This window comes from Lipophrys pholis, assembly GCF_963383615.2.
Source record: "Lipophrys pholis genome assembly, chromosome: 21".
Lineage (NCBI taxonomy): Eukaryota > Metazoa > Chordata > Actinopteri > Blenniiformes > Blenniidae > Lipophrys > Lipophrys pholis.
In genome coordinates, this window is record NC_137649.1 from 5,202,801 (window position 1) to 5,218,468 (window position 15,668).

The window sequence follows — 15,668 nt, forward strand, 5'->3', positions numbered from 1 at the left end:
AATTGCTCCAACCTCCCGACAGTCCTTTTCTAATTCTATTGAATCTCCCTGGATTTGTTTTCTTTTCGGGTTGTTGAAGAAAAGGTCACAGCTCATCTGAGCCAGGGGGAAGTTTCTGCAAAGTAACTCGCTTTCATTTGCTGCTGATCCGGCGGTCTGGGACGACTGTGCTCATTATTCAGAGGGTTTTTAAATAAATATAAAGTGTCTCACTCTCTGGTCAGATAGAAATGTCAGGTCTGGAAGAACATAGGCGCATGATGACAGCATAATTGAAACAAACAGCACTCTAAATGCATAATGAACTTGTAGCAGCGCTCCAAACCTGAGCCGACTAATTACAAGTCAACAAAGTGACTCACTGTGCCACCGGTGCTGTCGGTAACCTTTTGATGCTTTTAAAGCTGCTGTGAAGAAGTCAGACGACATTTTCTACCCTTGTTAACAAGATAATTTATTTCCCTCCGTGGCAGTCGAGAACACACAAGGTTACACCGTTTATAGTCAAACGGTCATTAGACGTGCGCTCGGCTTGTGCCGTTGTTCCTAAAGAGAACTCTTGACAGCTTGTGGTGGAGGATATGTAGACGCATGCGTTTGTGTCTGTCCGTGTGGTTTGAGACATAATTCTGATGGCAGCTGGTCAGACTGATCTCTTCAGTAGACAAAATTTCCGCTCTGAGCCTGATCTTAAAAACCTGATCTAAAATCTACTAAAACTCCACTACCCTGCTCAAATTCATTATTTAAAATACATAGTTCGTAGAAATCTGAACCAGAGCAGCATTTTTAGTATAAGGCCCCCGTTTACACAACGTTTCAAAGTGAAAACAGAAAACTGTGTTTTGGATGTCTGTTTAGACGACAACGTTGTTCTGAGCCACTGAAAACGCAACTTTTGAAAACGCTGCTCCTGCGCATGGGTACAATACCTGTGGTAAATAGGTTTTCTGCACATGCGCGGGTGGACTCCCAGTCTATATTCTTCTGGGAGTTGGTAGTCTTATAGTTGACGGTCACCATAAAAACAATTCAACTCAACGTCGTCTGTCCACTAGAATCTCCGTGTGCTTCCATTGTTAACGCTTATAGCGTATTGTTCTTTCTGTGCATGTGTGTGTGTGTGGCTTCATTACAAAATCAAACAGCACCCACTAGTAGCTCAACATTCTCACTACATTGTCTTCAGAGTTTTTGCTGTTTCTGTGAAAACAGACACCATTTTCAAAACGGGTAAATGAAAAACGTTTCTGAAACGAAAATGCAAAAATGATGCGTTTTTCCACTTGAAATGTTGTCGAGTAAACGTCGCCTCAATTTGCACTGTTCTTTTATAGATCTGCAGCGGAAGCTGCATCTCAAGCGTTACACTTCTTTAAGCCTTTCACACACTGTGTGAATTTGACAGTCTTATAAGTCACAGCCCGCCACACTGTACGACATCAACACAGCTACGACAGGTTTTCTGTGTGCAGACTGTATGATGAAAACACAAGCTGAGTCACAGCCGATGTGCTGCAGCATCATGTTTTGCGGAATCATGTCCTAAACATGAACGGACCTCTGCGTTGTGGGATTTATGTGTTTGGGAAGAAATCCCAAAAAAGGAGAAGGGGGAGAGAATATGGACACGGTTCGGAAATAGAGACCGACTTGAGATGCAAATTTTGCAAAGGGAACTTGAAGTAAGTACTTGTTTCCAACAAAACAAACGAGACAAACGTCTCGCTGGTCGCAGCAGCAGCTACAATCGCCCCAGATATCTGACACTGTCTGATATTGATCGCAGGCTTACGAGGACAACGTCGTCCTCTACCCGGGCTCACGGTGCGACTCAAACCTTCGGTCAAAAAAATCGCACCGTATGCGGAAGGCTTAAGACTCCACTTTAGTCTATGTTGATCTCTCGCTACTCTCTTCACTACTGCAGCCACCTGCCTTCTGTTAGGCACAGAGTTGTTGCAGGAACACACTATCCTCTTCCTCACGCCTGTACAAAAACTATGAACAAGTGAATCGCTGACCTTGTTGCTTTCTGACTGAAATCAACATTCCAACTTTTATAACCCAGGGAAATTGAGGCAGCAGTAAAACCCAAAACTATGGAAGGAAACAAGAGCGCTAGTTGTTGAAATGAATGTCATGAAGCAGAGTCACAACACGATGATTTCTAGCAGCACCAGGATTTATTGAGAGGACAATGTGGTAATGCTGATACTGCTGAAGACACAGTCCCCCTCCAGGGAAGCTGTCAGGGTGGTTGGATGGATCAACAACTCTGCTTAATTTGAAATTTGTTGCTCTGAGTAAATCCCACTGTCTCCTCGTGAGCACAGAGCTCTGCTGGGGTTCCTCTTCAAGCTCAATCTCTAGCTGTTCAGTCTCTAACTCTAACTGCCCTCATGGCATTCCCCTGCTCATAAAACATGACCCGACCAACACTAAACGGCTCGCTTACAGGTGAACACATAGAGGTGCTGGTGAATACCAATAACTAACAGTGGTCACTTCTTGTTTTCAATGATCTTGTTTATGTGTCACGTCGTTTGTAGAGCAGCTCTGGGTGAAATGCTTAATGAGGTATAATGTGGAGACATCAGGATATACCGCCGATCCGAATGCTTTAAAACCGTGGTTACAGAGCGGCATTTCGTTGCGGCATTGTTGTACGGAACGATTAAAGCGCCTCTCCCCTCCACTCATCAATATCCTTGTTCTGTGTGTAGTGGATAACCGTGCTTTTAAAAAGAACTCTGCATCGTCCTTTGGACTCCGGAAGCCTTCTCAACTCAAAGTTGTGGTATAAACAGGGCCTTTGATGTGATATAATACAGCCGCACCTTTAGCGAACCCTGTGTACTCTGCTGCGTGTTTACTTTTTGATGTCAGAAAGGATGTATTGAACGAAGCTCCGACGCTTCCGGCTCTTGGAATGATTCGATTATAAATCTTGCGAGTGGTTATTTGACTGTTTCGACTTTCTATTTCGAAATATTCCCACAATGCTGACTGTCTAGCTTCTTCATGCTGTTGCTGCTGTGGTGGGAATGTTGCAGGGCTGTTTACAACGCATCACAAAACAGTGCTCAGTTTATGACAACAACCATTAAAAATTTATATAGTGGTTCATTTTGCAGATCAATTATTGAAGGCTGAAATCAGATACTTCCAACCCAATCAGGACATCCCTTCCCCAAACATGTTTTTTTTTTTGTCTGGGAGTAAATTTCATGAGCACATGGGTTTAAATGCTCAGTCCATTTTGTACTTTTCTTTTCTGTTATGTGTTTGAAGAAACGGGCACCCACTATAAATTTATCTTCTTTGAGCTCCTTTTCAATTACGTACACATTCAATGGAAAAATAACATGCTTGAAATGGAATGAAAACATGGAACCTCCACACAGAAAGGCTCGACTGGATTTAAACCAGTTTATGCAGAAGCTCCCACTGCGGTGTGAGTTCTTGATCAGATTATCCTTGAATGATTCTTTCTTTGCCGCTGTACTCACGAAAGCTAAATTTTGAGTCTTTAATTCAACCGACCGAGGAGGTAAAAATAATGAGTGAGAAAACAGGTGACTGTCTGAAAGGGAGGAGAAGTAAAGTGATTCTGGGGTTGGAGAGAAAGTTGGAGTGAGACATTGAGGAGATAATCGAGTTTAGAAGTACCGAGTGGAGTGAGAGACAGAAGATGGATGGATTGTGAGATAAAGAAAAAGGTGATGAAAGAGATTCAAGCGGCAGACGGGCGGGCGGGACCTGACCATGTAAGGGGAACATCTTAACGGAGGCGTAATTTCGCAGGATGCAAAGGGATAATGAGAGATGCCAATCACAGCGGCCCTGCCAGATGAGGTCGGCAGTGTGCAGCTTGTGGAAGTGGAGGGGCACGAGTTTGTCAACCTAAACAAACCTGCGCGAGCGTCTGTGGCTTTGGCACGTCCATCCACTTTCCTCCCAATGTTTCTCCAACTCGGTTCAACACTGAGGGCTGGATGGTTTTCTATCTTAAAGCTTCTAGTTGTGCATTTTTCGTCACTTACGATGTGTCATTCCTTTATGGCAGAATGAAACGCCACTATTATGGAGATGAAAACAGCCCGAGCTTCTCACCAGATGTAGTGTTGCTGGTTATTGCCGAGCAGAATTAGAAACATATTTTCTCTGAAGTGGTTTGTTTTCACAGCAAGTTGAAGCTGCCCATCTGGACTCTGCACTTGAAGTTGTGGGATGAATCGGGAGTGTCATGACAAATTTTCTGGTGTACAAAATCATACGAACGCATTAAAAAAAAGAATATGCATAGTTTGTTCACACGAAGATAATCACCCGTAACACAAACTGGGAGGCAAGAAAACGCCAAAACAATGAGCAAGCCACAACACAATGCAAATACAAGATCAACAATGGAAATGCAAAAAAAGCCAAAATACAAAAGCCATAACACAAATCCACAACAGCTATGTTACAAATACACAACGATACATCAAAAATACAAAAGCCACAAACCCAGAAACAAAAGCCACAACGCAAATGCAAGAGCCAAAACATGTATACAAAACCCACAGCACCCAAAGTATAAATATCCTAAGATAATTACAAATACAAAAGGCACTGCAGAAATAAATAAAAAAAAGCCATGCTTTTGGGATTTTGGCGCTATGCTGCAACCAGCCACGATTGTTACTTCATGCTTTTTAGCCTGTAAAGCTTCAATGAAAACACGAGTTACTAACACAAGTCAAACGTTGGTTGTTTTCTTTTTTTACTCGTCTTAAGATTTGATAGATATATTACAAATGACGTTTCTTTGGATGATTCAGGTGTTTAAAGATCCCTAATAAAGTCCAACAAAATAATTCACTCCAAACATATTTTCTTTTTAATGTACAAAAACGTGATAAAATTCACTCTGGGTATATTCAAGTCTGTTTTTGGCCATTTACTGTGTCCAAATGGCCAAAACACAGAGAAGAAGAGATGTTCTCTTTGCTTAACTGGCTCAGTGTGCTTTCAGCTGGAACCTGTGGATGAGCTGTAAATGTCTTTAAATGGGCTGCTTCTTAATGTAGTCTAATGCTGTGCAGTCAGAAGTGGCTCAAATGTCTTCCTGTTACACATCACAACATTTCTTTTAATGGTTTAAAAAAAAAAAGTCTAAATTGAAGTCCATTTCCGCCTCAAGTTGCATCTTTGATCACGGAGCCGAGCTGCAGCAGAGTTCAGCATCTACACGAGGAGATATAAGTAATTACACAAAGAAGAGGAAGAAAACTGTGTAGAGGCTCATCGGGAATACATATTAGCCCTCTTGTATGATTAGTGTTCTGACATTATGCTGCCCTTGCATTTAGACCTCTTGTTTTTTAAATGAGAGAACCTCACTGCTGCGGTAAAAACCTTTGGCTTCAGTGGTCCAGACACCCCCCCCCCCCCCCCCCCCCCCCCGGCGAGAAGCCAACAGCATGAATTAATCATGGCAGGGAGTGGGACAAGGGCAGGAGTCAAGGTGAGGAGCGTTGGGAGTTTTCACAGGTGACAAGTTTGATTTTAAGGCCCACTTGGTGCTTGTAACTTTGTCGAAATGACCAAACACCTTCTGTTTTATTTTGTTGTTGTTGGAGCCGCGACCAGAAGCTGAACTAATAGAGGCACATTGGGGGGTCTTGACCTCTGTCGGGCAGAAAACTGATCAGCTTTGAAGAACAGTGGAGGATGTTGGAGATCAAATGTTTGTAGAAGTGATGCAGCACCCTGTAACCCTGCAACCTGTGATGCTATACTATACTTGAGGCAGGAGTTACCTCATTGGCTGTCAATATCAAGAGGTATCTGCAATAATTAATGAGCCAACTAGTAGTGATCATGTCTTTTGCACACAATATAAACTCTTCTGCAGTTGTTGGATTTGCCTCTTGTCCGTTTAAGCAAAGGGGAGATAGCGCAGTGACCCTTACGACGAAGGACAAATATCAATCTGGTCAGTCAGGCCTCCGGCTTCCAACAGGAGATTGTAGAATATATTATGGAACCTCGGAAAAGTCCTTCAGAACCTCCCTTTCTTAGGAAAAAAAGGGATAATCCCGCGTTTCCCCCCTTTCCATGTGTCGAAGTAATGTCCTTGGGGTAGATGCTTGCTGGAGCAATCGGATTAACTCCAGCTTCATGAATAAAGTGGCTATGGATAGAGATATGGAAGGATGTTTGGATGCATAGAAGGAATCATACTCTAGATGGATGAATGGATCCATAGGATTCAATTTTACCAAGAGTGCCTATAAAATACAACGTGTGGTGCCCACTAATGTCTGTAGTAATCACGATCGCTGCAATGTAGATTAAGACCCTGCTTACACGACTACATTTTATGTGAAAACTCATCATTACGTTTTCATTTTGCGTTTTGAAAATGATGTCTATTTACGCAGGAAATGACAGAAATGCTGAAAATGATGTAGTTTCCATGTTGGGCCATTAGTGGGTACTGTTGGTTGTTTTTGTTATTAAACAACACACACATGCACACAGAGAATAATATGCTACAAACTTTAACAATGGGAGTACATGGACATTCGTATGGACTGACAAACAAATTGGATTGCTGTTTTAGCTGATTCAAGTATAAAACTACCAAGTCCGAGGAGAATATAGACTAGGAGTCATGACACTCATTGCAAACATTGCCGTTATTGTCGGCATATACTCCTTACGAATGGCTGTGGTGTGCATGAGGAGTAGCAGCTTTTCTGCTGTCTATAACAGAGAGGGAGCCCGAGCGTTTTCAACAGTTTTCATTTTCAGTGACTTCCAACACCGTTGTCGTGGAAACGGACACCAAAATCACAACCGAAGAATATATTTTCCGTTTACACTTGAAAATACTGTCCTGGAGACCGGGGCGAAGCTAATATAGATTCTAGCTCCTTGAACCGATTGGACCCATGATTAGGATTCATGGTGCCCCCTAGTGGCTGTCGTCATTATGATAGCAGCATTGTATAGTCAGCTGGGATCAGCACTAGCGCCCTCTGTAGGATACAGTGGGTACAGAAGATAAAGGAATCAATACATACATTGTATCAATTCATCTTCATTCAGGACGTGCAGTCATAGGTGCTTTACATGATGTGATGTCCTGTAATGGTTGTAACCATGGCAACAGCAGCAATGTTGCGTCGGTGGTCATTGACTCCCTGTGAGTGTAACACAATCAAAGTCCTTTGCACAGATTTTAGGGTTTAAAAGCAACACGAGGAAGCTTTTCTCCCAGTCTTATGCATGATTGGTGTTGGAGCGTGTTTGAGAAGTGGCCACAGCTGAGATTGGGACTCTGCTGGAGTTGGTACCATCTTTTGAAGGTCTCTCTGTTCCTCCTTCAGCTCAGCCCTGCAGAATAAACCTGGACTCCTCCCCGATGTGTGTCTGTGACTGATAACAATCTAAATTTGTGAAGTTTTACACAGCAGTGGGGTACAAAGAGAATTCTGGTGGGAAATGCCACCTGAGTGCAGCCACTGAAGTGAATTAAAGCTCGGAGTGTCAGGTGGTTTTCCCTTGGCAAGCAGGTCATGCTAACACAGCATAATGTGTTAGGAAAAACACCAGAGAGGCACCAGACGCCACTCTCCCCCCCCCCCCGATATGGCCTGTAGCTTAACAAGGTGTGTGCAGAGGAGATAATTTACCTCCAGTAGAGGAGTAGGAGGAGGATGGAGATGGATTTTGGAAGTCGTTATCCTGAGTGCCGCCGGTGTGGACTCACTTCCCACCGTGTCCTCGAGTGCCCTGCGCGTCGTGCCGGAGGAAAGTCTGACGGTAGATCCAGCTCAGAAAACTCTCGGCCCCGCGGCAGATTAACATGGTAAATCTAATTTTTTTTTTAATCTTTGCGATCAGGTCACTTCTTTTGTCTGCGGCGACGGAGCTCGTCTCACAGTCACGAGCAATTACGACACCTCCTCAGAGCTTTCTGCTGCCGCTTCGGCTTTCTGTCGCCGGCTTTGTGGCTGCCACCTCACACTCCGGCTCTCTTTCTCCAGCTGTCAATAACATAATTATCTGCTTGGAGAGGCAGGTGAGAGCAGTTCATTCAGGGGTTAGTGCTCAGGTGAGCAGGTAGACTCGGTTTATCCTCCAGATTTATAAACACACTTTGTAGGCAATTAGCTCCAAAGTGCTACGCAGCAGAATACGCATACATTTTTAACTCTTCTCCACCCGGGGTGCAATTAACCGGGAGGGGATGGGGTCTTTCTCTCCCTCGTGCTGATACATTTTACTTAATTAGTTCCACACTTTTGTATTGATCGACATACTTACTTATTGACCTGTCTCCTTACTTATTTACTTAGTACCTTTCCAGATTTAGTGACTTGTTTACTTAGTTATTGACAGACTAAGGCCCAAAGCAAAGTTTGAAGTGGAAACTCATCTTTTTTGTGTTTTCATGTTTACATGGCAACGTTTTTGAGAGCTATGCCTGTTTACACAGAAACAACAAAAATGCTGGAAACTATGTAGTTTTCATGTTTGGCCACTAGTGGGTGCTGTTGTTTGTTTTTTGTTTTTTTTAAATAAAATCATGCACATGCTTGCAGACGCCATAAACAATAACAATGGGAGTACACTAACATTCTAGTGGACAGACGACCAAGTTGCATTGTTATTACAGTGACTGTCAAAATAAAACTACGAAGTCCAACAGAATATGGACTGGGGAGTCACGACACGACGGAGGAAACATTGTTCTCATTGTCGCCCTACTGGTGCAGTAGAAATATTTAGTACGATATTGGTCTGCAGTAGCAGCGTTTCCACGGAGACGGATTTGAAGCGTTTTTAAATGTGGCTCTGAGCACGTTTGTTGCGTAAACAGACACCAAAAACGCAACGAAAGCTGTCACTTGGAAATGTTTTCGTCCAACAGTGGCCTATGTTACTAAATTAGTGATATACTTGGTTGTTACGTACATCAGAATTCAACCTTGTTACACATTATTTACTTAGTTCCTTACGTACTTATTCACTAAATTTTGCACTATTTTCTGACTTGCTTGGTTTTATGTTTACCTCCTTTATTGATTTACTACCTGTTCACACCGGGTCTGACATATCGACGTATTACTTAGTTGCATGTTTAATTAGAAACTGAAGTCAACAACACAAACACTATTTGAACACACTTTTTGATAAAGGCATGTAGGTGACGGCATGAAGACGGAGGTCTGGATATATTTCACTGTTTTGTGTTTAATCTTTATTTGCTCCAGCTGTGGCCTCATCCCATCAGACTTTATGGAAATCTTCTGTGTTTTTTGCCTGCTCAGTTTTCTTGAACCAGCTCTCTTCTTTTTTAGAGTTTGTTTGGTGTTTCATGTGGTTTTCTCCTCTCGCTGTGTCTTCTGCAGGGTGCCGCTCAAGGTGGAGCAGGCCAACAATGCTCGGGACGCGTTGGCGAAGGCCGTCTACAGTCGCCTCTTCGACCACGTGGTGACCCGGGTCAACCAGTGCTTCCCCTTCGACTCGTCCGCCAACTTCATCGGCGTGCTGGACATCGCTGGCTTTGGTCAGTTTCCCTTCACGTCACTGTGATAACGACATAGAGCAGGTGTTGTGTCAGGTTTGGGGTCCAGTCTGCTTTCAACAACCATGAGTCGGCAAAATATCTTAAGGAAAAAAACTAAAATCATCTTCAATTAGTCTTTATGAAATGTCTTTGGATGACAAATAGAACTTTGTAACGAGTGGATACTTACAAGTCTTTCTGTTGCCACCACTGTGTTGTGTCCGCTACTCTTAAGACATTTGTTTACCATTTGCCTGCTGGTTTGACCGGACTGGATCCTCTTGCTGGCCGATTTTGGACCACAGGCCTTATGTTTGACGCCCTTGATTCACACGGTCCCTCTTCCTAATCCGATTGATTTCTTCCCGATTGAGAGATCTGATAATCCAGTTTCCATGATCACTGAATAAAGTGAGGAGATTGATTCCATCGACTACAATCTCACAGGACCAATCCAATCAGATCACAGTGTTTACATGCTGTGATTTTCAGATCAGTGTTTAATCGGATTACTTGAGGTCTCTGTCGCTATGGAAAACATGCGATGAGCCAAAATAAGGAGTTGGGAATACAAGAGTCCCAGACGGGGGGGGGGAAAGACACACAGTCGCAGTGATATTTGCAATATCTACAGTATTCAGTACTGTATAATACTGTAAAACCAAAGAGCACTGTTTGATTTATCCACTGAAACGCCAGCTGATTCTCTGAAAGCCACCAGCACTCCTCTCTTCACAGTTTATTCTGCACATATGCTGCGCAGCAATCAGAGCAGACATTTGCATGATTTCTTAATACGCTGCCACATCAGACTGACCTCTTCCTCTCCTTCTGATTCGCAGAGTACTTTGAACACAACAGCTTCGAGCAGTTCTGCATTAACTACTGTAACGAGAAGCTGCAGCAGTTCTTCAACGAGCGCATCCTGAAAGAGGTGAGAGCGGCGCGCTTCTTCTCATCATTATCATTTTGTTCCATTCGGGGACAAAGGGGGATACATCAGTCAACACAAATCGGAGCAAGTGCACACAGACGACTCGGGATTTATACATTTAAGTGCTTTAATCTCTTCAGACGGTTATTTTACATAAGTAGACGTCCCATTTTTAAATTGCGGGTTTCGTGTTTTTCAAATGAAAGTGATATTTATCTAAAGATCAAACGGCTCTGAGTCAACTTTCCCACTTTGGGTTGATCACTGTTTATGTCAAGAAGTTTACAAATATTCACTTCATATGCAATTTTGCAACACGAAGGTGAAGTTGTATGTCAAATCGCTTGGACAACCGTTTCGATTTTTCTCTGATGGTCTCGTTTCCAGTTAACTCTTGAGCTGAACGTTGATTCTGAACACTCTAAAGTATTCAGGAAGGTGATCATGCTCAATGTGTTCTTGTTCCACGTGGAGGTCTCCATGTGATACAGGGTGATTGTTGACCTTGTCAGTCATTCAGGTTTATTGTCAGTTAAAGTTCATTCTGACCAACAAAATGATCAAGCAATATCTTTTGGCTACTTTATTTTTTCTGTTCGGCGGCTAAGATGTACCATGTTATCCTTTTTTTTTTGTCTTTTTGTCAGAGTAGTTTCAAACTTATTGATTACTAATTCTTTGGAATTTGTCCATGTCTGGCTTAAGAGTACTTTTAGACTAAATGAGTTGTAGTTTAGACTGGTTTAGGACTTATGGAAAGGCTTTTGAATCGGTTTGAGATTTGAGGATTTGTGATGTTGCATCTGTGGAAGTTTCTTCATTTTCACAATACCTAACAATTTCTAAGGTAAATGACCAGAATCTCAACATGAAGCCAAGTTGAATGAAACTTTCTGCTGCAAAATACAGCGAAATGTCCAAAGGACTTCTCTTGTAGCTGTTGCATTCTGGGTGTTTTTACAAACTCACCCTGATAGCATGGCTTTGAAGCTAAATCGAGTTTGCTTGCTCTCATATCGGCACCAGCATCACTGATATCTCAGCTCGAGTCTCAGCGTTGTGTTGTGTGGCGACTCTTAAGAAATTGGTTTAAAAATGATGTTTTTTCTGTAAATTTGCTTGGTGGTTTGGCCGGATTGGAGCCGCTCGCGGGCCGGTTTCTGCCCATGGGCCTTATATTTGACACCTCTGTTCTAATTGGATGATCCATCTTTAAAATTAACAGTGGATTTAAATCAAGAAATTGTTTCATTGACGTATGAAATGTAATTTACTTATATTTTAATATTTTTATTCAGTTTTATTCTGTCTACTTTTAATTTAATCAATTTAGCAAAAAAAATTATCAGACTTAATCAGGAACACGTGAAACCTGTCCACTTACTAGCATTGGTAAAACTATAAGTAATTGCTTTAGGAAAAACTGTTGTATGTCATTTCCCTGTAAATCCTCCCGTTGACAGACTTGGTGCAGGAACATGTGTGAGCAGGATTCAGTGTTAAAGCGTGAACCTTCAGATTGCGAGAGCCACTTGTCAGAGAGTCGGGCTGCCCTCCGGCCCGAGCCGCGGACTCGTGGCCACCCTCATTAGAAGAGCGTGCTGTGAATGCTGCTGCAGGTTCTCATTAGAAACGTCTCGCCTCTGTTTTCCAGGAGCAAGAGCTGTACCAGCGGGAGGGGCTCGGAGTCAACGAGGTGCACTACGTCGACAATCAAGACTGCATAGGTGCGTCTCGTCATCCTGCGCGCGCGGCCGCGCCTTCAGAGGTTCCCCAACCGAGTTCACCGAGTTCTTCTCCACACTGAACAGCAGTTTACATGCAGAGGATGGAAACCCGCGTACAGTCACTGCTTTTGAACAGGCAGCCTATCATCACCAGTGCAACGTCAGTTTCTGCACAGAGCCAACAGACGCAGTCATATTCAGAGCTGTTATATAACCCAGATGTACAGTCACCAATTAACTTCACGCCATGTTGACATGATTCAAGTACAAAGTCATCGTTTTTGCAATTTTCTTTCATGTTTACACGGAAACTGCAGGAAAGCTGAAAACAAAGGCAAAGACGTTGCGTTTCCACTTGAAATGTGTGTGGGACCTCAGTTGAGGGGCGACGATGTGGTTAACACTGTCAGAGGGTCTCCCCTCTCTCTTAATGACCCTGAAATCTTCCTCTGCTGGACAGAAGGCGGCCATATGGACGTCGTATTGACAACCTTTTGCTGCTTATTGACGGCCTCAATGCGCCGCCGGCTGCTCGCCTTCATCACCATGAGCACTCGCTCTCCGCAGCTTGACCTCGTCGCTCGGTCTGCAAGCAGTTTCAGGACAGATTGAGTGACGGAGACCCCCACCCCACAGGGCATGTAAACTCCTGTCCTGCTTTGAAATGTGTCTTCATTACTGCGGGAGATGGATGTGAGGTGATTAGAGGTGAGAGAGGTTAATGACGGCTTTCTGCTGACGTCCCACATCAGCATTCACCGCCGAACTGCAGTGGCATCAGCTTGGATGGAGGCGAGCTGCTCACACGGAGCACCGCTCGCTACCAGATCACTTAAATATGTTTGTTTGTTTGGGTTCCCAGCAGGTGTTGCGAAAGCCCGAGCTCGTCTTTGCTTGCGCGTCACCAGAGAGCATAAAAAAATCCCGCTTAATGTGGCAGAAAATTACGTCTGTACAAACAGAAGATACACGACTTCATGCGAGGTGAAGCAAGAATTAACACAGACATTAATGCAAAGTGGAAACTTTGAGGCAGGAGACGTTTCGTTCAGGTGTTTCGGGGAGTTACTCATGCAGCGGTGAACACGTGCAGGTGCCTGCTGTTGGGCTTTAGTCCTGGTTGTGCAGTGGAGGAGGTGGATGATTTGGTTTTTTGTTTTCCTGGAGTGAATGTGGCGGCTGCTCAGCGCTCAGGGCTCCTCTGACCTCCCGTCCTCGAACAGAGTGGGCTTGTGAGTAGGAGTCAAACAGCCTCAACCAGTCGATTCATGTCAGGAAGTGTTGCTCACAGAGTCTCCGAGCGGCGTGGGAAATCGCTTCTCCTCCGAACGCCTCGCGTCATCTTCCCTAACTTTCTGTTTCCTTCTTTCCATGACTATGATAACCCAGACATTTCAAATACGGGCTGGTGGTCAACAACTACTCCCCTTCTGTACTCGCCGCAGTCTGTGGGAAACTGTTTTTCAACAGTATTATATGTTCTGACTATATATATCCCAGTTTAGACAACAATCGACTGAAAACTCGTTTTTGTTTCAGCAAAGTTTTGCATTTCGACAGCGACATTTTAAAAATGCTGCATACATTGAAACTACTACTGTTAGTATTATTACCACTACTAGCTCTACTATTAATATTATTAATTCTATTATGACTACTACTATAATTACTAATGCTACCACTACTACTACTACTTGTACTCCTACTACTACAATTCTTACTATTATTACTACTACCCATGCAATAATAGTAATACTACCAGCATTAGTATTACATCACTACAGCACTAAGACTACAATCACTACTTTCACTAGTAATCATGCTATTAATACTAGTAGTAGTAATACTACTAATATGAATATGAGTTACTACTATTGTTCCTATTCCTACTACATTACTAGTACTAATACAACTAATATGACTGCGTTAGTAATATTATTATTATTAACTATAATGTTTTATCAAATGTTTATTCATATTTCTGATCAGATCTGGCCTGACTGAGCGTCGTCCTCACGTTGATCCGTTGATTCACTGAGTGTCCCCCCCCCCCCCCCGTCCCTGTCCCTGTCCCCCCTCCCTCCAGACCTGGTGGAGGCCAAGTTGGTGGGCATCCTGGACATTCTGGACGAAGAGAACCGTCTACCTCAGCCCAGCGACCAGCACTTCACCGACACCGTGCACAACAAACACAAGAACCACTTCCGTCTCACCGTGAGTCCACGCAGCCAGAAATGAGTCGGAGCGCGTCAAATCCAGGAAGATTTACTTTTGATTTGGGCAGAGAAAACTACTTTAGATGATGCAAAAGTAATGGCGTTGTGTATATTTTTTCAAATGTGTTGGATACACATTTAAATCCAGTAAAACAGAATGTCGTTACCAATCCATTTCTGACAAGGTCTTTAATTCATGAAATCTGCCTTTAAGCGCTTGATTTCTTCAAATGATGATGTTATTGTGCTGCACCAGCTCAATTATTTAAAGCAAAAGCAAAAGGGAGTAAATTAAATCAACTTACTGACACATACATGGAATTCCACGTTGTGCTTATTAATTTTTTCATTTTCTCACTTGTTTCACATCATTGTTTAAAAAGAAGAATTCATTATTTTATCATATTGATTATATTGGCCAGAATAAACCTTTTTTTATTTTCTCTTTTTAAATAAGCTAGATTTTTTTGGGGGAGGACTTATTGATGCATGTGTGTCGTTTTCCTATTTTTTAACAGCAATCCTGCAAGAAGAACTTCTGCTAGCGAGTTGCTTTTCAAACAGAGCCACCAGATCTAGTTGATAACGACCTGCGCCACACAGGAAGTGTCAGAATTACTGTCAAAATGGGCACTCTTTCCACTTTTAGTGCGATTAAATGAAATCTCTGCAAACAGCTGATTCTAAACCCCCACTCGTAAAGCACTCGGTCAAATTGACTTTAAAGTGTCCGCGTTACCGTGGCGACCGACGCCAGTTCAGTGGGTTTTGGGTGAAGGACGAAGGTTTAACTTGCTGACACCGAATCTTTAATCTTCATTTACAGCGGCGGGGTGATTGACGGCAGCGGGAATTAACTTGCTGCTGTAAATGGAAAACATGCAGGAACTCTGCTGAGTCTGACAGTTGGAGTGTGTGTGCGTGTGTGTGTGTGGGTGTGTGTGTGTGTCCATAACGTGTGATCAACTGTGTGTGTGCGTGTGTCCCTCAGGTACCCAGGAAGTCTAAGCTGGCCGTCCACAGGAACGTGAGGGACGACGAAGGATTCATTATCAGACACTTTGCAGGAGCCGTGTGCTACGAGACGGTGCGTTTCTCCGCCTCGGCTTCTTTTCGACACAAATGTCACACAAAATAATTCCCCCCTCCTCTCTCTTTGATCGCCGGGCCGGAGGAAACGCTGGCGATCACAGCGGTTTTAACATGAAAGCGAGTGACCATTG

At 43.3% G+C, this 15,668-nt stretch overlaps 1 protein-coding gene across 8 annotated transcripts in view; it reads left to right on the forward strand.

The window, feature by feature from the left end:
* myo6a (myosin VIa) overlaps positions 1-15,668 on the forward strand; it is a 134,305-nt gene that overhangs the window by 69,457 nt on the left and 49,180 nt on the right. For all 8 annotated transcript variants that reach the window (XM_080490683.1, XM_080490687.1, XM_080490682.1 and 5 more), the window contains exons 13-17: positions 9,411-9,568; positions 10,411-10,502; positions 12,157-12,229; positions 14,316-14,443; positions 15,437-15,532. In XM_080490683.1, coding sequence (XP_080346809.1) covers positions 9,411-9,568; positions 10,411-10,502; positions 12,157-12,229; positions 14,316-14,443; positions 15,437-15,532 — 547 coding nt within the window. The remainder of the gene's footprint in view (positions 1-9,410; positions 9,569-10,410; positions 10,503-12,156; positions 12,230-14,315; positions 14,444-15,436; positions 15,533-15,668) is intronic.